Raw genomic sequence first — 22390 nt, 5'->3', positions numbered from 1 at the left:
TGAGAGAAAGAGGACGTGAGCGAGAGTTGTGAGCGAGGGCTTGGGGGAAAAGAAAATGAGTGATTTCTGCCTCTGTCCCTGCCATAAGCGCGATTTCTCGCTTAAGCGACCACATCTCGCTTAAGCGAGATGAGCGTCAGAGGAAAATTAAAAAGTCTCGCGCAGGCGAGACTGTGTCGCCCAAAACAACCTTGGTGCAGGGCATTCTCGCCCAGGCGAGACACTACTCGCTTAAGCGAGTATATTAGCAAACTTGGTTGGCTCAGGTTTTGCATATCTCGCCCAGGCGAGACATGTTTAGCTTGGGCGAGATTTTCATGCAGTTTTCACACACACTGATTTTGCCACTTTTCAATTTTTGGTTCACTTTCACTCAGCCATTTCATGATCTTTTCAGTCCAATTAACTCATAAACACACACCAAACCAAACTTCAATCAATTCTTTATCATTCCAAAAGGTTTCGCATCAACAAACTCAAAATCAAGCTTTTAAACTCAAATTTCACAATTTGGCCAAAACAAGGCAATTTTTAGCATTTGATGATCTCAATTCTGGCACCAAAACTCATTCCCATGCATAAAATACCAGTTTTGTTTGAAAACAACCAAAATTGCATGGTTTGCCTTATTGAGATGATTGGATGCTAAAATTCACCTTTTTACACACAAACATAAAATTATAAACACAAACACATAATTACATACACAAACACATTTAATCACACAAAAGATGAAATTGAAGTGCAAAAACATAATTAAAACACTGGGTTGCCTCCCAGGAAGCGCTTGTTTAACGTCACGAGCCTGACGCCTGTTTCATTTAAGGTTCATCCAGTTGAATGATTGTGGCGAGCCTATCAATCTCACCACCAAGATAGGGCTTCAACCTTTGCCCGTTTACAACCCAGCTCCTTTTAGATTCAGGATCCTCTAGTTCAATGGCTCCATAAGGTCTCACATTTTTGACAAGAAATGGTCCTGACCACTTTGATTTTAGCTTTCTAGGGAATAGCCTCAACCTGGAATTGAATAATAACACTGATTGACCAGGATAAAATTCTCTTTTGAGAATTTTCTTGTCATGATACGCTTTCATCTTTTCCTTGTAGAGCTTAGAGGACTCATAAGCGCTGAGTCTCATTTCTTCCAATTCTTGTAGCTGTAATTTTCTCTTTTCTCCTGCTGCCTTTGGATCAAAATTCAAGAATTTCAAGGCCCAAAATGCCTTGTGTTCCAGTTCAACCGGTATGTGACATGACTTACCATATACCAGCTGGAATAGGGATAAACCTGTGGGAGATTTATAAGCAGTTCTGTAGGCCCAGAGTGCATCATCCAACTTCATTGACCAATCTTTTCTTGAAGATGCCACAATCTTCTCTAGAATACGCTTGATTTCCCTGTTTGACACCTCCGCTTGTCCATTGGTCTGTGGATGATAAGGTGATGCAATTTTATGCCGCACTCCATAATGTTCCAAACATTTCTGAAGTTGAGCATTGCAAAAGTGTGAACCACCATCACTAATCAACACTCTTGGAGTACCAAACCTGCAAAAGATGTTCCGCTTGAGAAATTTGATTACAGTTTTGGCATCGGCCTTAGGAGCTGCTACTGCTTCAACCCACTTCGTCACATAATCAACTGCCACCAAAATGTATTCATTTGAGAAAGAAGATGGCAGTGGTCCCACAAAGTCGATTCCCCAACAATCAAAAGCCTCAACCTCTAAAATGATATTCAGTGGCATTTCATGTCTTTTTGAGATTCCCCCTATTCTCTAACAGCTATTGCAGTGTTGCACATATTTGTGTGCGTCTTTGAATAAGGTGGGCCAATAAAATCCAGATTGGAGGACTTTTGCAGTTGTCCTCTCTCCATTAAAATGCCCTCCATATGGGGAACTATGACAGTGCCACAGAATGCTCTTTGCCTCATCATTGGATACACACCTTCTCAACAATTGATCAGCTCCAATTTTGAACAAATGAGGATCATCCCACACATATTGGTGTGCATCTTTTAGGAATTTCCTCTTCTGGTGCCAATTAAAATCTTCAGGTATGACCCCTGCAGCTTTGAAATTGGCCATGTCAGCAAACCATGGCCTTTCTTGCACCATCATCAATTTTTCATCAGGAAACTCCTCCTGCACCTCTGATTGAGTGTTGGTCACCTCAGTATTCACCAATCTAGACAAATGATCAGCTACAAAGTTTTCACTTCCCTTTTTGTCCTTAATCACCAAATCAAATTCCTGCAACAATAAGATCCATCTAATTAGTCTTAGTTTTGAATCAGATTTGGTTAACAAATATTTAATTGCAGCATGATCAGTATATACAGTGACAGATGAACCAATCAAATATGCTCTAAATTTTTCCAATGCATAAACTATAGCTAGCAATTCCTTTTCAGTTGTTGCATAATTAATTTGAGCTTCATTAAGGACTTTGCTAGCATAGTGTATAGCATGAAAAACTTTGGATTTCCTCTGTCCTAAAACTGCTCCTATGGCATAGTCACTTGCATCACACATTAACTCAAAGCCTAAATTCCAATCAGGAGCAATTATCACAGGAGCTGAAACCAATTTCTGTTTTAACAATTCAAATGCATGCAAACATTCAACAGCAAAATTAAAGGGTGTATCCTTGTTAAGCAGATTGCTGAGTGGTTTGGCAATTCTGGAGAAATCTTTGATGAATCGTCTGTAGAACCCAGCGTAGCCTAGAAAACTCCTGATACCCTTCACATGTTTGGGTGGTGGCAACTTTTCAATGATCTCCACTTTAGCTTTATCAACTTCAATACCTTTAGCAGAGATTTTGTGGCCCAGAACCACACCTTCAGTTACCATAAAATGGCATTTTTTCCAATTCAAAACCAGATTGGTATCAACACACCGTTTTAGTACGATGTTTAAGTTTTCCAGGCATTGATCAAATGAAGCACCAAATACAGAAAAGTCATCCATAAAGACTTCTATGCATTTTTCCACCAAATCAGAGAAAATTGCAAGCATGCATCGTTGAAAGGTTGCTGGTGCGTTACACAATCTAAAAGGCATTTTCCTGTAAGCAAACACACCAAAGGGACAAGTAAAAGCAATTTTTTCTTGGTCTTCTGGATCCACTGCAATTTGATTATAACCAGAATATCCATCCAGAAAACAATAGAATGCTTGCCCTGCTAACCTTTCTAGCATTTGATCCATGAAAGGCAAAGGAAAATGATCTTTCCTAGTGGCCTGATTTAATTTTCTATAATCTATACACATTCTCCAACCTGTGACTGTTCTAATAGGAATTAATTCATTTTTATCATTACAAATAACAGTCATACCTCTTTTTTTTGGAACTACCTGGACCGGGCTGACCCAGGCACTGTCGGAGATTGGATAGATCATACATGCATCAAGTAACTTCATTACTTCTTTCTTGACCACCTCTTTCATGGTTGAATTCAATCGCCGTTGAGGCTGTGCTACAGGCTTGTAGTCTTGCTCCATATGAATTTTGTGCATACAGTAGGATAGACTAATTCCTTTAAGATCAGATAAAGTCCAACCTATTGCACCCTCGTTGGCTTTAAGAACTGAAATCAGCTTTTCTTCTTCAGAAGTCGTTAAAGCACTACTAATCACCACTGGTTTGTTACCTCCATTTGCAAGAAAAACATATTTTAAATGAGGAAGTAATACCTTTAGCTCCAGCTTCTGACTTTCAGTTCTATTTTCTTGCTGCAATTTCTCAAGTTGTATATCATTTGATTCAATTTCTTTTGCTGAATTCAGATGTGTTAGGTATTCATCAACTTCCTTTTCTTCATCTTCCTCCAGATCGCCACAAGCACCAATCAAAGCTTTTTCCAATGGGCTTTCCTTTGCTAATTGCTTCCTGGATGATAGAAAAAGTTCATCTATCACATTCATCCTGAAGCATTGTTGCTTGTCCTTCGGGTGCTGCATTGCTTCAAATACATTAAAGTTGACTTCATCATCTTGCACCCTGACCTTTAATTTGCCATCATCGACGTCAATAATGACCTTGGCCATCTTCATGAAAGGTCTTCCCAGTATTAGAGGAACTTCAATGTCTTCCTCAATATCCATTACTACAAAATCAACTGGGAACATGAATTTGTCAACCTTAACCAAGACATCCTCTGCCACACCATAGGGATACTTCATGGATTTGTCAACTAGCTGTAATGTCATCCGTGTAGGCCTCACTTTCAGATCTCCTATTCTCTTTAGCATAGACAAAGGCATCAGATTTATATTGGCACCCAGATCAAGCAATGCCTTTCCATTGGTAATGTCCCGATTGTAACTGGAATAGTGAAGCTCCCAGGGTCTTTAGATTTCTAAGGTAATGATTTCTGAATTATAGCACTACACCCTGCTTCAAGCTCCACTGTCTCTTCAGAGAATCTTCTTTTTTTTGTTAGGAGCTCTTTCATGAATTTTGCATATGTCGGCATCTGCTCCATAGCCTCCACGAAAGGGATGTTAATCTGCAGTCGCTTGAAAATGTCCATGAATCTTGCAAACTGCCTTTCCTTGTCTTTTTTGGAGGGATTTTGAGGGTATGGTAGGTTCTTCAACTGAGGTACATGTTTCTCACCCTTCTCCCTCTTTTTCTCCTCACTTTTATTTTTTTCTTCCTTTTCTTCTCTTTTATTTACAAACTCTCTTTTATTTTGTTCTTCCTCTCCCTCACACTCATTTTTTTCATTCTCTCTCTTTTTCCTCCAACACCTCCTCCTCTACACCCAGGTTGTCTCCAATCCCTCTTCCCACAACTTTACCACTTCGGCTGGTAATAGATTTACAATGCTCCTTGGGATTAGTCTGTGTGTTGGCTGAAAATTGACTTGTCTGCTGATCTGATAATTGTTTCGCCAACTGTCAAACCTGTGTTTCGAGATTTCTGATTGAAGCTTCTGTATTTTTCTGATTAGTCAAAGAAGCTTGCATAAACTTTTCTAAAGTATCCTCCAGTTTTGTTCTGTCATGCACCGAAGGATAATGTTGTTGCTGTTGTTGATAAGGAGGTTGTCTGTTTGAAGGACCAACATCTTGTTTCCATCCAAAATTCTGATTTGGATTGTTTCTCCACCCCTGTGAAAAGTTGTTATTGTTGGAGAAATTTCCTGGTCTTCCTTGGTTGCTCACATATTGAACTTCTCCTTGTGAGCTACTCTGATAAGAACAATGACCATTTGGATGATCTCCTCCACAGAAGTCACATCTCATGGGTTGTTGACTAGGAGAAGATTGCACAACTTGCAACTGCTCTGGTAATTTAGACATTTGCTTCGTCAGTGCTTCAATCTGTTGAGTCAGAATCTTATTTTGAGCTAAGATCGCATCTGTAGTACTAAGATCAAGCACTCCCTTCCTCTGAACAGTTTGCCTATTATGCTGAGCTTGATGATTTGTGGATGCCAATGCCTCAATGATTCTTGTTGCTTGCTCCGCATCTACACTCATCATTGTTCCACCTACTGCTGCATCTAATATCATCTTGGTGTCAGGCCTCAGACCATTACAGAATATGTTCAACTGAGCAATATCCTCAAATCCGTGATTTGGGCATTTCCTCAATAAGGAATTGAACCGCTCTCAAGCTTCACAGAATGGCTCATCTGGTCCTTGCCTAAACGTCGAAATATCAGCTTTGGCTTTGATGTAACGAGATGGTGGAAAGAATCTGTTCAAGAATTTCTCCTCAACATCCTTCTACCTGTTCAAACTCTAATTTGGATGTGACTTAAGCCATTCCTTTGCTTTACTTGCCAAAGAAAAAGGAAACAAACGCATGTATACATGCTCAAGATCTCCTTCTTGAAAGCCCATGGTTCCTATCAATTCATAGAATGTAGAGAGATGAGTGTATGGATCTTCATTATCCATTCCAGTGAATTGATGAGAACTGATCAAGCTGAGGAAAGCTGGCTTCATCTCCAGAGTTTTAGTGGTGGATGGTATTGGTATGCTAGAAAAATATCTCGGCCCTTGTTGCATAGCATAGTCTCCAAGTGTATTCCTGGCTGGAGCTGGTCTTTGATTCTCCATGTTTTCTGATTGAGGTGTGATGGAAGTACTGGAAGATTCTTCCCTTGTCTTTCCTTGCTTCTTTTTGCTTTTGCCTCTATTCCTTCTAGCTGTCTTTTCTATCTCCGGGTCAAATGCTAATCGATCTTCAGGAACCTGACCTCTTAAGAGCATAAATCAAACAGCTCAAGCAAGGATTAGTACAAAGGAAAAATTTAATAAGCTATCTAATAAAGAAAAAATATACACAAAGCTGGATGAGATAACTAGAAATTTCAAAAGAACACCGTTCCCCGGCAACGGCGCCAAAAATACTTGTTGGCCTCTTGGCAAGCGTACCAAAAGTCAATTGTAGTATAATGATTTAAAGTAGGAGTGTCGAACCCACGAGGAACGGATTCAGTGAAAATTAATAATTATCTCAATTAGCATATATATGCAGAAATTTTAATTCGATGGATTATCAACAGTTAAACTAAATTGCATAAATAAAATACAGTAAAACAAAAAATTAGTTAAAAGATCAATAAAAGAAACTAGGATTGAATTTCATCTATCTCCCTTGTCTGTAATCTGGATGAATATAATATATATAACATCTGAAAATACCAATATTGATGCACACTCAAAAATCATTTATACCGATCCCTCGCGTATAAAATTCATAAGATTAGTTTCCTGAATATTGATTCCTCACATATTCAACAAACTATCCAGCATTACGGTCGAGTGTTAAAAGCAATTGATATATTGAGATCTATTCCTAGCATCACAGTATATCAAGTATCATTGTTCAAATCAGATTTTCAGAAATACTTTCCAGTCAGATCTAAAAATCAAAATCAAAACATCTATTGATCAAATAGAAGTAAGCATTAAGAGCAGAACAATAATACCAATACTGAGTAAAACAGAAATGCTATATATAAATATCACCAGATTACATCCAAGTTCGAGTAGATTACATGCAATCCCAAAGGAGAAGATTAGCCACTCATGGTAGCCAACAAAATCCTATGAGTTAAGAAGAAGAAGAAGAAAATGAGAAATTGTGATGCTCCTGGTAACAGCTCTGCAGCACGAACGTGTTCTTCTCCCCAAATTCCAAGCTGAAAATCACTTTATGATGCACGGAGAATATATACCCACGAAGTCTCACTCAAGCTACCTAAGTCTCGCTTGAGCGAGACAGCATTCTTCATCCCAAAGAAAGCCTCTCGCTTGGGCGAGATGTGCTGAAGCCAACATCTCGCTTAGGCGAGCAAGAGTACTTCAAGCTGAAGAAAGGATCTCGCTTAGGCGAGATTGGCAACATCTGAGCTCGCCTGGGCGAGAATGGCGGCAAGAGAGGGTCTCCAGTCTCGCTTAAGCGAGAGTCTGCGTCGCTTAAGCGAGAATGGCGGCAGTTGCTTTAGCTTAGGCGAGAATGCTTTGGTTTGAGCGACCTTGACAGCATTCCTTCCCTATTTTCTCTGTTTCTTGCTTTCTCCTTCACTCTTCTTGAGTTCTCTTTAATCTTTCCTGAAAAACACACAAAATAGGATCAAATGATTTCTTTAAATCAAAACTTGGAAGCATGTGATTGAAACTTAGATTTATGGAGAATCAATATGAAATGAACATCCATTAAAAGCATAAGTGCCAGATTTTGTTATGAATCTTTACTGAATTTTGGCACTTATCAGGAGGTTGAAGACGACGAGGTTGAACAAGATTTATGGGGTATGTTTCTTTTTTTTATTTATGATTGTTTGCAATTCCAATGTACCGAAATCAGAAAAAAAAGAACAAATTATATTAGGCCTCCAGTACAAATAAAGAAGAAGTTAAAGTTAGTAGGCTAAAACGGATAGGGTTGTCCCGTTTTGCCACCCCTAATTTTATGATAGCTGAGTTTCAAGTGCAAATGGTTGTCGGCGGAGAGGAGGAAAAAGAAGAAAGTTTCAATACAAATCGAAAGTCACTACTGGATTTGAGAATCTTTTTCGAATTGATCAGTCCAGTAGGATTTTACCGGATTACCCAATATGAAATAGGTTTCCAAATCTGATAGTGACTTCTGAATTAGGCAATCCAATTTGTATTAGATTTTTATTTTCTTTGTATTTACTGATTTGTTGGTAGGGTTTGGTGTTATCATTTTAAGTTGTTTAAAGAGTAGGTTAAACTTAGTTTTTTAATGTTATAATTATTTTTTTGTGTTGATTTTGAATCATGATGTTCATACAGAGAAATGGCTAGGACAAAAAGTGTTAGTTCTACCCATGTTGGAAGCAACAAAGATGCTACAAGATAAAGACCTATAACATTTGTTCATAGGAGGAACCATAGTGAAACTTTATATGTGAACTTTGTTGTTGCAACTGAGATGACTGGTGATAATGAATAACGTGAATAAGGGTTTCTTAGAGGCCCATCAGACACCTCTTTACTTCTATATGTTGATCACGTGGCTTTGAAACTTTGGGATAATGAGGTAAGTAGACAAAATTTATGTTCTTGTTAACTTGACGATGAATATGTGATTTATATAATATGTTAACACACATATTACGTGTAAGACTGAGGAAAGTTGAAACTAGTCTCTAATGGTCGCAAGTTAAATAAAGTAAGCATTTCTCATGCAAATCTTGAGGAATTTGTTTCGAATTTTTGGGTTTGCCTTTGTGCGACATAAGTTATGAGGTGACAAATAGGGGATTATTATTTTCCTTTGTGGCATTACAAAAATTGTGTAAGTTGTGGCGTTTAATTTTGTACGTTGCGGCGTTTTTAAACGTCATTTTTTAGTCCCTGGCATTTTTTGAAAACGTCGTAATTTCTGCTGTCAAAAAGAATAATATGGCGTTTTGAAGTGAAACGCCTTAATAAACGTTATTTTATACATTATATAAAGTGGCATTTTTTTAAAGGGGTAATTAATGACAGTTAAAAATGACGTTATTTACGTATTACAAAACAAATCCATTGAAAATAGTGACACTTAAAAACGCTATAAATCACATCACAATATTTATATTTTATTATTATAAAATATTTTATAATAAAATATTTTATTATATTTATTTATTCACGCGTATTTTATAATTCAATATATTTTACTATTTATTATCACCCACCTTTATTTATAAGTTCATAATTCAATATTTTATTATTTATTATTATCCAACTATAATTATAATTTCATAATTCAATATTTTTTTCCTTAATAATCACAATCTAAATTATATAAAAATGATAAAACTCTAAATAAAATATATCAATATATAGATAAAAATGAACAAAAGAAGAAATTTCACTGATTGTTCAACAATTTCAAAGTGCATAGGAGTTGAAATATTTAAGCATAAAATAGACAATATTAAAAGTCATTGTTAAATCGTAATACAAATCTACATTTAAACCTAATCCTAATCGGTTTTGCTTCCACCACTTGATTGTGCTACACCATTTGGAGACGGTGCACCACTTTGAAGATCCTGTGTATGCAATGAAAAAAAAAATATAAGTATTTGAATAATTTTAAAATAGTAATGGAATAAGTTTAAGAAATTTTGTAGAAGCAATATAGGCAAGCACCGTTTGCATTTGGTTCATTTGGTTCTTGATAGTTGCAAGCTCACTTTACATCTTTACAACTTGTCTTCCGTATTTGATGAAGTTCCACTAGATGAAGCAAAGTTGATTCCACTTATTTTTGCAGTCGGACATTGCTGGAAAGCAAGTGTAGGACAAGCTCCAAATGAAAGTCCTCTAACCTGTCCTGGATATTCTTTTCCAAATATCACACCAAGAGGATCATTTGAAGATATATCTGATGCAGTTTCTAGATTTTTCAACACCAAATCATCAATTTTTTCTTGCATAAAAACGTGAAACATCATCATCATCTCCTAATTAATACATAGGGATGGGCATGGATTGGATTTTTAATGATCCAATCCTCATCCATTTTAGATCCAAATAATTGGATTAGATTTTCAACCCAAATCCATTTTTTCAGCAAAACAAGTTTGGATTTTTTTAAAATCCATATCCAAATATTTGGATTAACATTTAAATCTAATCCAAATATTTGGATCAAGTTCAAAATCTAGAATCCATTTTTTATAAAAGAAATTTAAATTGAATTTTCTAAAACTTATGTCTTTAAGGCCAACACCACTCAACCTGTCCGGGTCGTCGAGCTCACAAGGGCCATCGAGGTCTCGAGCTTGCTCAATTCGTACAAGTTGTCGAGCACGACCTGCCTGAATCGTCAGGTCGGTCCGACCTAGCTCATCCAGGTCTTTGGGCCTGCCTGGCACCTTCTAGCATCGAGCCTGCCCGGTCCGTACGACTCTTCTGGCACAATCCGTCTGAGTCGTTGGGTCAACTTAGCCTGTCTAGGTCGTCGGGTCGACTCAACCTATCGGGATCGTCAGGCCTGCTCGGTCCATCAAGGACGTCGGGCACGACCCGTCCGAGTCATTGGGCCGACCCATCCCAACCCATTTGAGTCTTCTAGCCCGCTTGGCCTATTCAGGTCTTCGGAACCGCCTGACCCGTTCGGGTCATCAAGCCCACCTGGTCTGTTCAGGTCTTTGGGCCCACCTAACCCATTCGGGTCATCGGGTCCGCTTGGCCCGTTCAGGTATTCGGGCCCGCCTGACCCGTTCGGATCATTGGGACCGCCTAACCCATTATGTTCTTCAGGCTCACTTGACTCGTTCGGGTCATCGGGCCTGCATGGCCTGTTTATGTCTTTGTGCCCGCTTGACTCGTTCGAGTCTTTGGGCCCACTTGGCTCATTTGGGTCTTTGGGCCCACCTGGCTCGTTCGGGTATTCAGGCCCGCCTGGTCCGTTTGGGTCATTACGTCCACTTGATTCATTCGAGTCTTCAGGCCCACCTGGCCCGTTCAGGTCATCGGGCTCACCCAACTTTTTTGAGGCTTTGGGCCCGATCAACTCGTTCGATTTGTCGGGCTCGCCTAGCCCGTTCATGTCTTTAGGCCTGCAAAGTATGTTTTGGTCGTCGGGCCCGTCCAACCCTTTAGGGTCGTCGGTCCTGCCCGGTCCGTAGAGGTCATCAAGCAAGGCCCGTCTGAGTAGGGATGGCAACGGGACGGGGCAGGGACGAATTTCGCTATCCCATACCCATCCCCGTAAAAAAAATTCATCCCCATCCCCATTCCCAAACCCAACGGGTATCAAAGTTTTATCCCATCCCCATCCCCATCCCCGCCGGGTAACGGGTATAATCTCGTACCCATACCCGTACCCGTTTCCTTACTACTTTAATATAAATTTTAATTAATTTTTATAAAATAATAAAAAATTACGGTAAAGGAAATATAATATTATCAAATATTAAATATTAGGATGATGGTTGTTTTTTTGATATCAAATACTTTGAAATAAATTATAATTGTTTAAATTTTAGATTAGAATACCAAATAAAATTTTATGAGAACTAAAACATTTATTAAATTTGCAAACTGCAAACATTAATGAAACCTAGTTGATAAAATTAAAAAATATTTTTAAAAAAATTTAAAGGAAAACAATATTCAAATTAAAATATATTTTAAATGTTTGTTTACTTCAATTTTTTAAATTCTAATGAATCTCTTTTTTTATACACTAATAAAAATGATAATACATCACTTACTCAAAATGACGTAAATAACAAATAATAAACATAATAATAAAAAAAATATTCATGACAATTACATTAAATTTTGATATTGTAGTAAATAAAAATTATTTATACAATTATAGTGAAAAATTACAGTATAATTGATATAATGAGTTAGAAAATAAAAAATAATTAGATAAAATATATTGAAATAGTATTTTACATGATGAAAATAAATAACAAATAAAAATATTAAAAAATTAATAAATGTATGTCTTAGAAACAATTTGAGAAACTATTGAAAGAAATTGCACAAAGGAAAACGAATGTATAATTAAGGGTATGATAAGATGAAAAATACCTTAGACATCTAAGAACACTTTTCAAATATCAACATATATAATCAATGGTTGAAAAATAATTGTTTTAGCGAAATAAAAAAGTTCTTCAAATGAAACAAAAATTAATAAAAATAAGTAATTTTTTTATATTACCTAGTAAATGAAAGGTTTATGCTATTAAACACTTAAATTGAGAGTATTAAACATACTCATGTGAAAAGAAAATATACAATAAATAAAAATATTCAAAAATAATAGAAATATTCAAATATGAGACATAAAAAAAAATTTAATTGACATACATCATTTTAACATAATTACATAAATATTATGATAAGATGAAAAATATATTGGAGATGTGAATGAGTTTCATGACAAACCAAATAACTAGAAGAAATAAAAAATTGAAATATATATATATATATATATATATATATATATATATATGGTTACTTAATTAATTGTGAATATTTTAATAATTTAAACGATGACGGAGATATGACGGGGACGAGTATTATGGTGGGGATATGTACATCCCCGTAACTATTCCCATACCCAATTGAAAAAGTCGAGGATTCCCCGTATCCATACCCATACCCAGTCAATGCGGGGATTCCCCGTCAAAACAGGGACGGATCCGGGCAATACCCACGGGGGCGAATTTATTTGCCATCTTTACGTCTGAGTCTGAATTTAGCCTAGTCCATCTCAACCTTTAACCTAACCCAACTAAAAATTTAAATTGAAAATTTGGATTGGATTTTTTGGATTATCCATATTTGAAAATCTTGATTTATAGAATGAATATCTAATCCATAAGATATATAAAATGTAGATTAGATTGAGATCCAGATGCATTAAAATGGATTTTAAATGAATTGAATTTTTAATAAAATGAATTTTAAATGGATTGGATCAGAGTAAAAGTGGATTGGATTAAGAAAATTAGATTTTTTGACCACCCCTAATTCTAACAAAGGATGTGAGGGACGAAGGTAGTCTTAGAAGAAGAAAAGAAGACCGTTTAATTTTCACAAGGGCAAAAGAGAGACTTTAAAAGTTAGGGTTGCAGAAAGAAATGGCCACAAGGAAGTTAAGTAAACCGGATTTTAATTTCAACGGGCTGGTAGGTTGGTTTCGGTTTGGTAGGTAGAGAAAGATTTAATAGCATCTTTTATTGCTTCAACTTATAGACCACCTCGTTCAGTGTTCTGGTCCCTTGGTAGAAGCAGAACCACATTTACTGTTCACTTAATCACTCAATCACTTTCATCTTCTGCTGCATGGGTTGGCTTAGTCGGTTCATCACCGCCGTGGCTTTCTTAGCCGTCGGAGTCATATTTTCACCGGAGACTCTGGGTTCAAAATCACCCACTCTTTCCACCTACCTCAAACTCGCTCACCTCCTCAGCTTCTCCACCGCATTCGGCGCCGCTCTATGGGTCACCTTCATCGGCGGCATCATTATGTTTAAGTAAGCATTTTTTTATCACCCCTTTTCCTTTTCTCAATCATGCTTAAAAATTTGAGTTTGGGTCCAATTTCACCTTGGGAAGCTTGGGGCTTTTCTTATATACTTCATTTTGAGCGTGACTAGATGATTTGGGATCTCTGGCTATTTATGAATTCTTTGCTGTGGCTGTGAAAATTGGTTATGATTTTGTTGAATTTTGTGATTCAGAAACCTGCCGCGGCATCAGTTTGGGAACCTGCAGAGCAAGATGTTTCCGGCGTATTTCTCGATGGTGGGGGTGTGCTGCGCCGTATCGGTGGCTTCCTTTGGCTACCTTCACCCGTGGAAAACTTCCTCCACTACTGAGAGATACCAGCTTGGGTTTTTGCTCTCTTCCTTTGCGTTCAATCTTACCAACTTGTTTGTCTTCACACCTATGACCATCGAGGTAAAGAAAAACTTTATTGGCATGGCTTCATCTTTCTCACGAGTAAAACAAACAAGGTCTTTAAATGCTGTTCCCGATTTGTTACAATGGAAACTTAAAATGGCAGATTGAATGGTGTAAACTATCACTTGGACTATGTTTTTATAGTAAAGATCGAAGTGTTGGTCTGTGTATTTTTTACATGCATGCATAGCAAATTCAGTTTGCCAAAGTCAAGATGTAAAACCTTTAGTGTCAGTGGTTAAAGAAGTTTGATTTCATTTTAAGATCTTGTCAAGTTTGATATGTGTCTATAAATGAACTAGACTGAGGAGACATTTTGCAAAAGGAAACTAAGCATTTGTCGGAATGTTAATTGTACTAATGTTTAAGGGGATATGAGGTTGATGTGGTGGTAAAAGTGGAAGGAGGAAGGGATGGATTGTGAGAAAATTTTCACTGACAAAAGTTATTGTATTAACAACTAAAGTTTGTTCATTAAAAAAAATAGAAAGTGTGCTGAAATTTCAGTTGGCTTAAATGAAGGCCAACTAAATCAGTCAAATGTATGACTTATGTTCATCTAAATTTGATAAATTGGCTGCTGCTTTCTTACCATTCCCATTTTTTATTTAAAAGGGAAGATCTATAACTGAACTTAATTTATTGTCATTATGTTGAATCTGACTTCTATTATTATTATCATCATCAATATCAGTGCTGATTACAAGTTTCTACACAAGGATTTTGGACATTCATATTTTGCTTTTATTTATTGAGCATTCTTCCGTGACACAAAATCATATTTTTTTATATAGTCATCAGTAAATTTTATAATTTGTAAAGGATTGTAATCTCTTATTTCTTGTACTGCTCGCACAGTAACTGTTATATTTCACTTTTCACCAGTCACATTAATGACAATATCTTCTAACGAATACCTGAGTCATGTCAACATTTTATGCTGTTAAGCTGCCAACATTCATTATACTATACTATTTGTTAGTTTATGAATCAGAGCATTTTGTTTTTCTGATGCAGATGATGAAGCAAAGGCATAAGGTGGAGAGAGAAAACAGTATAGGGGAGGAAGTTGGGTGGTCGAAAAATGTGGAAGTTGCTAAGTCAAACCCAAAACTTAAAGCCATGAATAAGAAATTTGGTATGATTCATGGATTATCCTCTCTTGCCAACATAATGTCTTTTGGGAGTCTAGCAGTACACTCTTGGTACTTGGCAGGAAAAATTGATCTTTGATTCAGTTTGTGCCTCCAATTCTATTCTATTTAAGGCAAATGAACTCCTTGAGAAGAACAATATAAGTGAGGATCCTAGTGTTCCCTTTATCTTCCACTTGTTTTATTGTCAAGTAAAATAAGTCTAGGATGTCTGTATAATGGAAACATGATGCCTCCTCACATGAATAAAATCAGCAGTATCTGCTCCTTGTTCACTTTTTGTTGGTTACTTGAGAGGGTTTACAGCTTTACTCTTTGTTCAGAATAGGGGTGTGGAATGGATGGATTGGATAAATTTGAATTTAAATGTATGGATTCAAAATAAAACAATTAATCCATTTATATATGTTAAAAATGCACGTTCCCCCGAAAGAAAAGGATCGCCTCTTGTACCTCTGCACATGCTTCTCAAACACTACAAAAAAATAATCCTTGACAGGCTATACAAGTCTCTTCAATGGCTATTGTTTCAGATCAACGGCCTGCAGAGCTTGGTTGTGATGCATTGAAAACCCAGTTTTCCGAACCACCCTTCAGTAAAGTACAACAACTATGTTTTTGGACTGTTAACGCTACTGTTACAAAAAACTAGTGTCCAAAACCAGACTGCTAGCGATTGAAAACATGTATCTATTTAAGGTGCACTTTTACTTTTGGATGATATAATTCATAAGTTTCTGTATTCTGATTTTTTTTTCCTTCTTCATGATGCAGCAGCTATGCATAGATTCTTTCATGCGACATGATTTCGTGTATGTTGAACTTTTCTTTTCCTTCATGACGCAGCAGCAACATGATTTCGTGTATGTTTAACAAACGAGACCACAGCGACATCGTCCCTGTGCATATACCCATCTCCTTTTCACAATGTTATTAGACATATTTCAAACGTTTTAAACCACGTCTACCTAAAAAAGTAGATATATAACTACCATCTTCAGGAATGAGATTGGACCAAGCACTACTAAAATTATACAATCACGTCAAAACTAATTATACTATACTTGAACTAACACGATGCTTATGACTGTTCATTAAGAATGATACCTATCTAAGTTAACAGAACGGTTAGGAAAAAAAATGAACATAAAACAATAACCGATCCAGTTTACCTCTATTTATCTCGAGCATAATAATGTAAAAACATCTTCAAATTTCTTTTATCATAATTAGATTTCAATTTTAAAGAAATATTTGTATATGTAAATAATATTAAATAGTTTCTATTTTTTCACAATTAAACCCGATAGGATAATTTTTTGAACTATCTAACATCAAACCGTATTTAAGATGATATAATTGATCAAGCTGAGTAATTTTCTTCGACAACGACGACTAAAAAGCGGTTAAAAATAAATCTTAAAAAATTCTTTTAATAGCATATTTTTTAATTCGTTTTTCCTTCGCCTTGTAATCCTTCCTCTAGTTCTCAATTTCATCCTGAATGCAGCAAATAAGACACCAGAATCTCGTACAGCATACAACATGGCCACAAGTGTAGCACCAGATGTAGCATCATCCACGAAAAAGTTCCCGCATAATACTTAAAAATAAGGAAAAATCACGAAAAGAAGATCATAGACGACTTATCACAGCTTCCACCTCAGAGGGGGTATAAAGATGATATGTTGGAGCTACCCTGGCAATGTCAACGTTGTTGGGAGTGACCTAATATCAAAATACAAAAGAAAGGATTATAAATTTTGTTCCATCCCTTTCAGCGGTGGGGCGTCAATCAATTCGCATAAAAAATGTAACAGGCAACGTACCTTTTCTTCCATGACTTGCTTCAAAATGGATAAAGCAATGGTTTCGGCTTCTTGAAGGGTTAGGTCCTACACAAAATAAAAGATTAACACCAAATTGCATTGCTTTAATCCCATCTTAGAGCATCGTATGTTCAGCGTAATGTTGGAAAAATAATCACCTATTTAGAACATTCTGAGCTAAAAGAGAAAAACAATTGAGAGACAATCTTTCAGAGCAACATTGGCAGTGCAAAGACAAAAACAATTGAGGAACGACTTGATAACGGCATTGCACTAACTTGACAATCAAATTATCAGAAAAAATGGCTAGTTTAACATTTTCCAAGATAATACACAGATGGTGAACAAGACATTTTGCTTCGTAGCAATGTCAGGAAAGGGAAAAAAAGGGAGCAATGTAAACTGAATAGTTAGTTAACTTAAGTATACTTAATTACATGGTAAGCGAGGAATAAAATAGGATTAAATAAAAAAAATATACAATTCTGCATGTCACTGGCTTGGATTTGTTTTATTTTCTCAGTTACTAAACTACAAATTAGGTAAATTTGGAAGGCAAAGTTAAAAGTTTTTTTGGTTCCAGATAAATGACAAATATTATTGGAATAGTATTACTTCTATTTATTCATTATCTAAAATGGAAGGTAATTATTGTTTACCATGTTTTCTTTCTACTCCACCTGTCCTGTCAAAGAGTGATGAGAATGAGGTCTCCTCATTTCTGTTTGTTTTCACTCTTTGTTCATTTACCCTAGTGAACTATGAGTTTACTATTATAAACATAAGGTTCAGAAACAATCAAGATTTAATTGTTGGTACCTTGTTGAATTGTTCCTGTAGAGAACTGTCTGCGCCTTCTGACCCAGAACCAATAGCTTTTCCATTGCATTGCCAAAACGTGCCAGATGGATCGGTGTAATATCTGATAATTGGAACATATCAATTCAGTAAGCATAAGTCCAAATTGAAAGAGTACTGGAAAAAAACCAGCAGCAATATAAAACTACATATTTCCTATGACAACAAAAAACAGAATATCATGATCTGCCTTAGTGTCTATGATATTCAAGAACACGAAATTGTTTACACTTTACAATTGAACAGTAAACCGTTCCCGGAAAGTGACCTACACGCTACCCCACAAATGTTTCCAACAGAAAAACTTGCTAGTTGTAACAATGAACGGCTTTCCATTCACAAGCTAAAGTACCAATACATATTGAGAGTTGAATTAGCAGGGCAAACGACTGAAACACAAAAAAATCATGCTACAAATCAACGGTAAGAGAAGGTAAAGGTACGCGTTGAATCTAAAATAATATTCTCTTTAAACCATAAAATAAGTGCAAAGAATGACAGGGTTTCTACTTCCTTTGAGAAAGGAAGACGAAATATAAAGTGCCGTCTTTAAGTTTTATTTAATTTTTTTAACATGTTTGAGTAAACCTAAACCAAAAGCTTTTTCAGAAAATGTAGAATCTGAAAAAGGCCAGGTTTTATGTTACTCAGAGAAACTGTAATAAATAGCTTATAAAACAAACTCTAGAAAAACTTACATTTATCACAATCTTATATCACTTTGTTAAGCTGAAACAAACAGTCAAACAGTAAAAAGAAAGGCTTTAAGTGAGAAAAGTAGAGGACTTGTCCTCATGTGGGGAAAAGGAGAGAAATGGAATTCTTGAAGCAAACTATAAAATATATCGTGCAGTAAGACAAAGATAACTTGTATTTTGCTCAGAAGTCCAACTATCAATGTGAAACTTACACCTTGATTTGAATGACTAACCAAATCTTTCAACTTATGGTTTTCATTAAGCTAAATACGCCAGCAATCCCTAACAATCAAAGTCCTTCCCGAAATTGGAAAGTTAGGTTGTAAGATACTCATAAAACAACGGAATCCCTCTCCCTCAGCGAACTTAAAAGGCCACTCATCCACAATGATCATACTAGCAAGTGTTTGTCTGCATGCATCAACATCAAAACCTGGTTAGAACAATACTACTTTCTTTCCCACCTTTTTTTCATTTTTTTTTGGAAAAATAAGGGTTTGTTGAGAAGGATCAAGTTTCTCATTGGGAAACTTTTTGTATTTATGCAACAAATGGCATAATCCTTACTACCCAATGATAGATTTGGAAGAGTTTATAAAAGGAGGGAAAAGAGGAATAACTGAATATAACAGTGAAACCTCTGCAGTTGTATTTCTTTGTTAACTGACTATTAAATAGTCAGGGGTTGGGAGGAAATGGGGGAGTTGACTGTATTCTAGGAACTAAGGGGTTGTGGGAGATTAAAGGACTTCTCGAAAGTCCTTCAGTGTCAAATGCTTTACTGTTTTCTACCACTTTGGCAGAAACAGTGCTGTTATCAATAAAAGGTTGTCAAGAACTTGACTTGTTTGTTCTGTAATACGGATTGAACCTATCACCCAATTACATTTAGATTTAGAGGTCCCATCAATTCTTGAAAAATGATCCCAACACCAAGATGTAGCCTACAAGGTCTTTTGATGTCTGAATCTCCGGCATCATTATTAGATGTTGGTTCTTCTACAGTTTTTCTTTTACTTTCATCTCCCTCAATGCATCCTTCTTTATTCAAATCTTCATGTTCCTCCACATTCGTTGGTTCATTTGAAGCTTTGTAAGATTGAGTATTTATATTGAAATGTATAACTTACAATAATAATAATAATACTATTCTAAAGGTATATTTCAGTTCGATTTGGGCCAGTTCTGAACATCTAAACTGCAAACCGAACCACATGGTTCTTTTGAAAAAAATTTAAAACAATCCAAAAGTTTTCATTTTTTTCATTTATCAAATTTGGGTCAGCTATTGTTTTCTGTTTTCTTTTATCGATTTGTTTCTGAACACACCCTAATATGTAGACACAACCCTCACCTAGCAAATTAGTTTTTTGAAGTTAACTTAGGCATGCATCGACTTTTTAAGATAGTATCAAAGTTTATCCTAACAAAGGTTGTTGGGTCTCTTGTATTATATCACCAGCTATTAGACGGTTAACAAAAACAGATACAAAGTCTCATAATCAATATGTCTAGTCTTTGGTGTAATGACGAACGTTAAAGATCCAACATCATCGATAACAGATATAATTTAATAATAATATATATGTGGATACAAACCTTATCTTGTATGTCGGTTTTGTGAGATTGAGTTAAGCAAAAATCCCCTTCTTAAAGAAAATAAATTTTGTGCAAAGTTCCTTTCTTTGCAATTCCACTAATCCCCAAAAAAATAAATAATAAAATAATATGAACAATGACAAATTGAAAACAATCACTGATATTATTCAGGACAAACAAACATTTAATGTAATCACTGACTAAACACAGAAAAATGAACCAAAAGAATAACTCCATTACACTACATACAACAAGCCATTGCATAATAGGCAAAATAAACACTTACAAGCTAGGTCCATTCTCGTCATGGCCAGCAATGAGGAGAGATACTCCAAATGGTCGAGACTGTCAAAGAGAAAAAGAAATGGCATGTTAGAATACATGCAAGATGATCCACTGCAACAGGAACATACTGATTTAGTATTGTGTACAAAAGATAAGTGCTTGTTGGCATATGCTACTGAATCAAACTGCAATAGAAATTGCACATTTAATTAAAAATGGCAAACATTCAATAGTTGACGCATAAAAGGATTTCTGCGCATAGAAAAATTGGTTAGGTATCTAACACTTGCTTATATCTCCAATCAACCTCTGTCAAATGCAATATATAAGGCATCTATACATCTAGAGTATACATAAACAAGAAGCAAAGAAAAGCTCATAAATTAATTTTCCTAATCAGAAGCATAAAAAATAGACATGAATATCAAAGCTGAGAAGCTCCTTACCATGGATTCTTCATCACCTTCACCAAAACGCAAGGCAAGGTCACAAAGAGCTTGAGTGGTGGATTCAACAGTCATTGGTTCACCGTAGGAGAACCTATGATTCTGTGAACAATAAACCAAAATATATAAATCATTAGCTAATCAACTAACTAATATATGCTACAAGGTTAAAAATACCTGAGTTTCAACCCGCGCATGCTCAACAAGTGTTCGAGCATCAGCAATCAATCCACTCATAGCACAACCTATGTGGTCATCAATTTCCATAATTTTCTCAACACTACTAGGCTCCTGAAAGAGAATTTCTTGCAAGCAATAAATGATAGTGCAAAGCAAAAGTGACAACTACAAGATAATTATGTCTCTATCTCAAATAAAATCCATATAAACTAACTGCAGCTACAATATAAGTAGAGACCAGAGGTTTATCATGTGCAGAACATAAAAGTATATCTTGTAAGCGGTCATCAACTCCTCCTCCCCCCGCTCCCCCTCAAAAAAAGAAAAGGATCCCTTTTCACCCCAAAAATGAAGAATACAGGGATAAAACAATAATTACGGTAGACATCGTTATTTTTCAAAATATATGAATATATTCTCATGTTGTATCTAAAATTAGCATCAACAACCAAGATTCAGAAGTACAACCAAAAGCAAACAGCTTAACCCCAAAAATACAATTTATGTCAAGCACATTTATGTGTTTCTTACTTAATTCCATGATATATAAGTATGGTAGTTAATAACTAATAGCACGTTTATGCATAAAAATGTCAGAGTAAGATCATAAAATGCCAGTAACATAAATAAAAGGTTAATAAACGAACCAGCAGAGGTGAAGTGATGCGCTTTTCAACTGCAAGGACAACACCCTCTTTCGTCTTCAGCCCAATTGCAGTCGATCCAAGCTGCAATCCAATATAAACCCATTTACAAACAATAAGAACAACTGTAAACTCTTTTTTTGTCACAGACGGACAAAAAATGATGGAATATATATATGGGGGGTGAAGCGACAAACCTTGATTGCTTCAATTGCATATTCAACCTGAAACAAACGGCCTTCGGGAGAAAAGGTGTTGACTCCTCGGTCATACTCGGTCCTATGTCATTCACGCAAAAACAGTTAAACAAACAGAAAAAAACCTAATGCGTTTCGTCATTGAATGAAGAAAAATTGAAAAGCAATTTTTCCGCAAAAGTGGGGTATTCACCTTGTGAGAAACATCTTCAGAATTCAGAAGAAGGAACTAAACAGACGAGTGGAGATTGAAGTTTTTTGTTTGGGTCGCCAGATTTCGAAAGGAACTTGATTTACTTGCTCACTCGCTCCTCACTGAGCTTAATTACCTTGCTCAAGACGCTCCAAAATTCTCTTGTTCTTTTTTTTTTTTTTGATCTTGGAGGATGGAGGACGAGATCGTGAAATCCAAGAGGATATGGGCTCATCTGGTCCATACACAATTCAGCCTGGCCCATACAAATTGGGTTCCCTTATTCGGCGATTCGCTAAAGGTTTTTGTTCCTGAAGCTCTCCATATGTTTTTTTCTGCATCCTATATTAAAAAAAAAGACTTTTTTATTTTTTTATTGTGT

General features: G+C 36.0%; 3 protein-coding genes and 1 non-coding gene across 4 annotated transcripts; 2 read left to right on the top strand and 2 right to left on the bottom strand.

The window, feature by feature from the left end:
* Positions 1-821: 821 nt before the first annotated feature.
* On the bottom strand, positions 822-11046 carry LOC114191307. The gene is made up of 7 exons (XM_028080478.1): positions 10543-11046; positions 10233-10312; positions 5835-6225; positions 4920-5570; positions 4421-4519; positions 1935-3506; positions 822-1430 (listed from the first exon to the last, which is right to left on the bottom strand). The coding sequence occupies exons 1-7, from the start codon at positions 11044-11046 to the stop codon at positions 822-824; spliced, it is 3906 nt and encodes a 1301-aa protein (XP_027936279.1).
* LOC114192844 lies at positions 5587-5693 on the top strand. The gene has a single exon (XR_003606163.1). It is a non-coding gene; the product is annotated as a small nucleolar RNA R71 (small nucleolar RNA).
* A 2115-nt stretch (positions 11047-13161) lies between the features above and the next one.
* On the top strand, positions 13162-15368 carry LOC114191600 (transmembrane protein 205). Its single transcript, XM_028080871.1, has 3 exons — positions 13162-13495; positions 13703-13922; positions 14943-15368. The coding sequence occupies exons 1-3, from the start codon at positions 13305-13307 to the stop codon at positions 15156-15158; spliced, it is 627 nt and encodes a 208-aa protein (XP_027936672.1). The 5' UTR covers positions 13162-13304; the 3' UTR covers positions 15159-15368.
* A 1040-nt stretch (positions 15369-16408) lies between these two features.
* Positions 16409-22189, bottom strand: LOC114191599 (proteasome subunit alpha type-5-like). The gene is made up of 9 exons (XM_028080870.1): positions 22009-22189; positions 21816-21897; positions 21622-21702; positions 20972-21085; positions 20795-20896; positions 20350-20408; positions 17728-17830; positions 16909-16974; positions 16409-16807 (listed from the first exon to the last, which is right to left on the bottom strand). The coding sequence occupies exons 1-9, from the start codon at positions 22020-22022 to the stop codon at positions 16715-16717; spliced, it is 714 nt and encodes a 237-aa protein (XP_027936671.1). The 5' UTR covers positions 22023-22189; the 3' UTR covers positions 16409-16714.
* Between the last annotated feature and the right edge of the window lie 201 nt (positions 22190-22390).

Source organism: Vigna unguiculata, chromosome 7, assembly GCF_004118075.2.
Source record: "Vigna unguiculata cultivar IT97K-499-35 chromosome 7, ASM411807v1, whole genome shotgun sequence".
Classification (NCBI taxonomy): domain Eukaryota; kingdom Viridiplantae; phylum Streptophyta; class Magnoliopsida; order Fabales; family Fabaceae; genus Vigna; species Vigna unguiculata.
The sequence above is the reverse complement of the archived record's forward strand: the minus strand, read 5'-3'. Positions and strand labels throughout refer to the sequence as shown.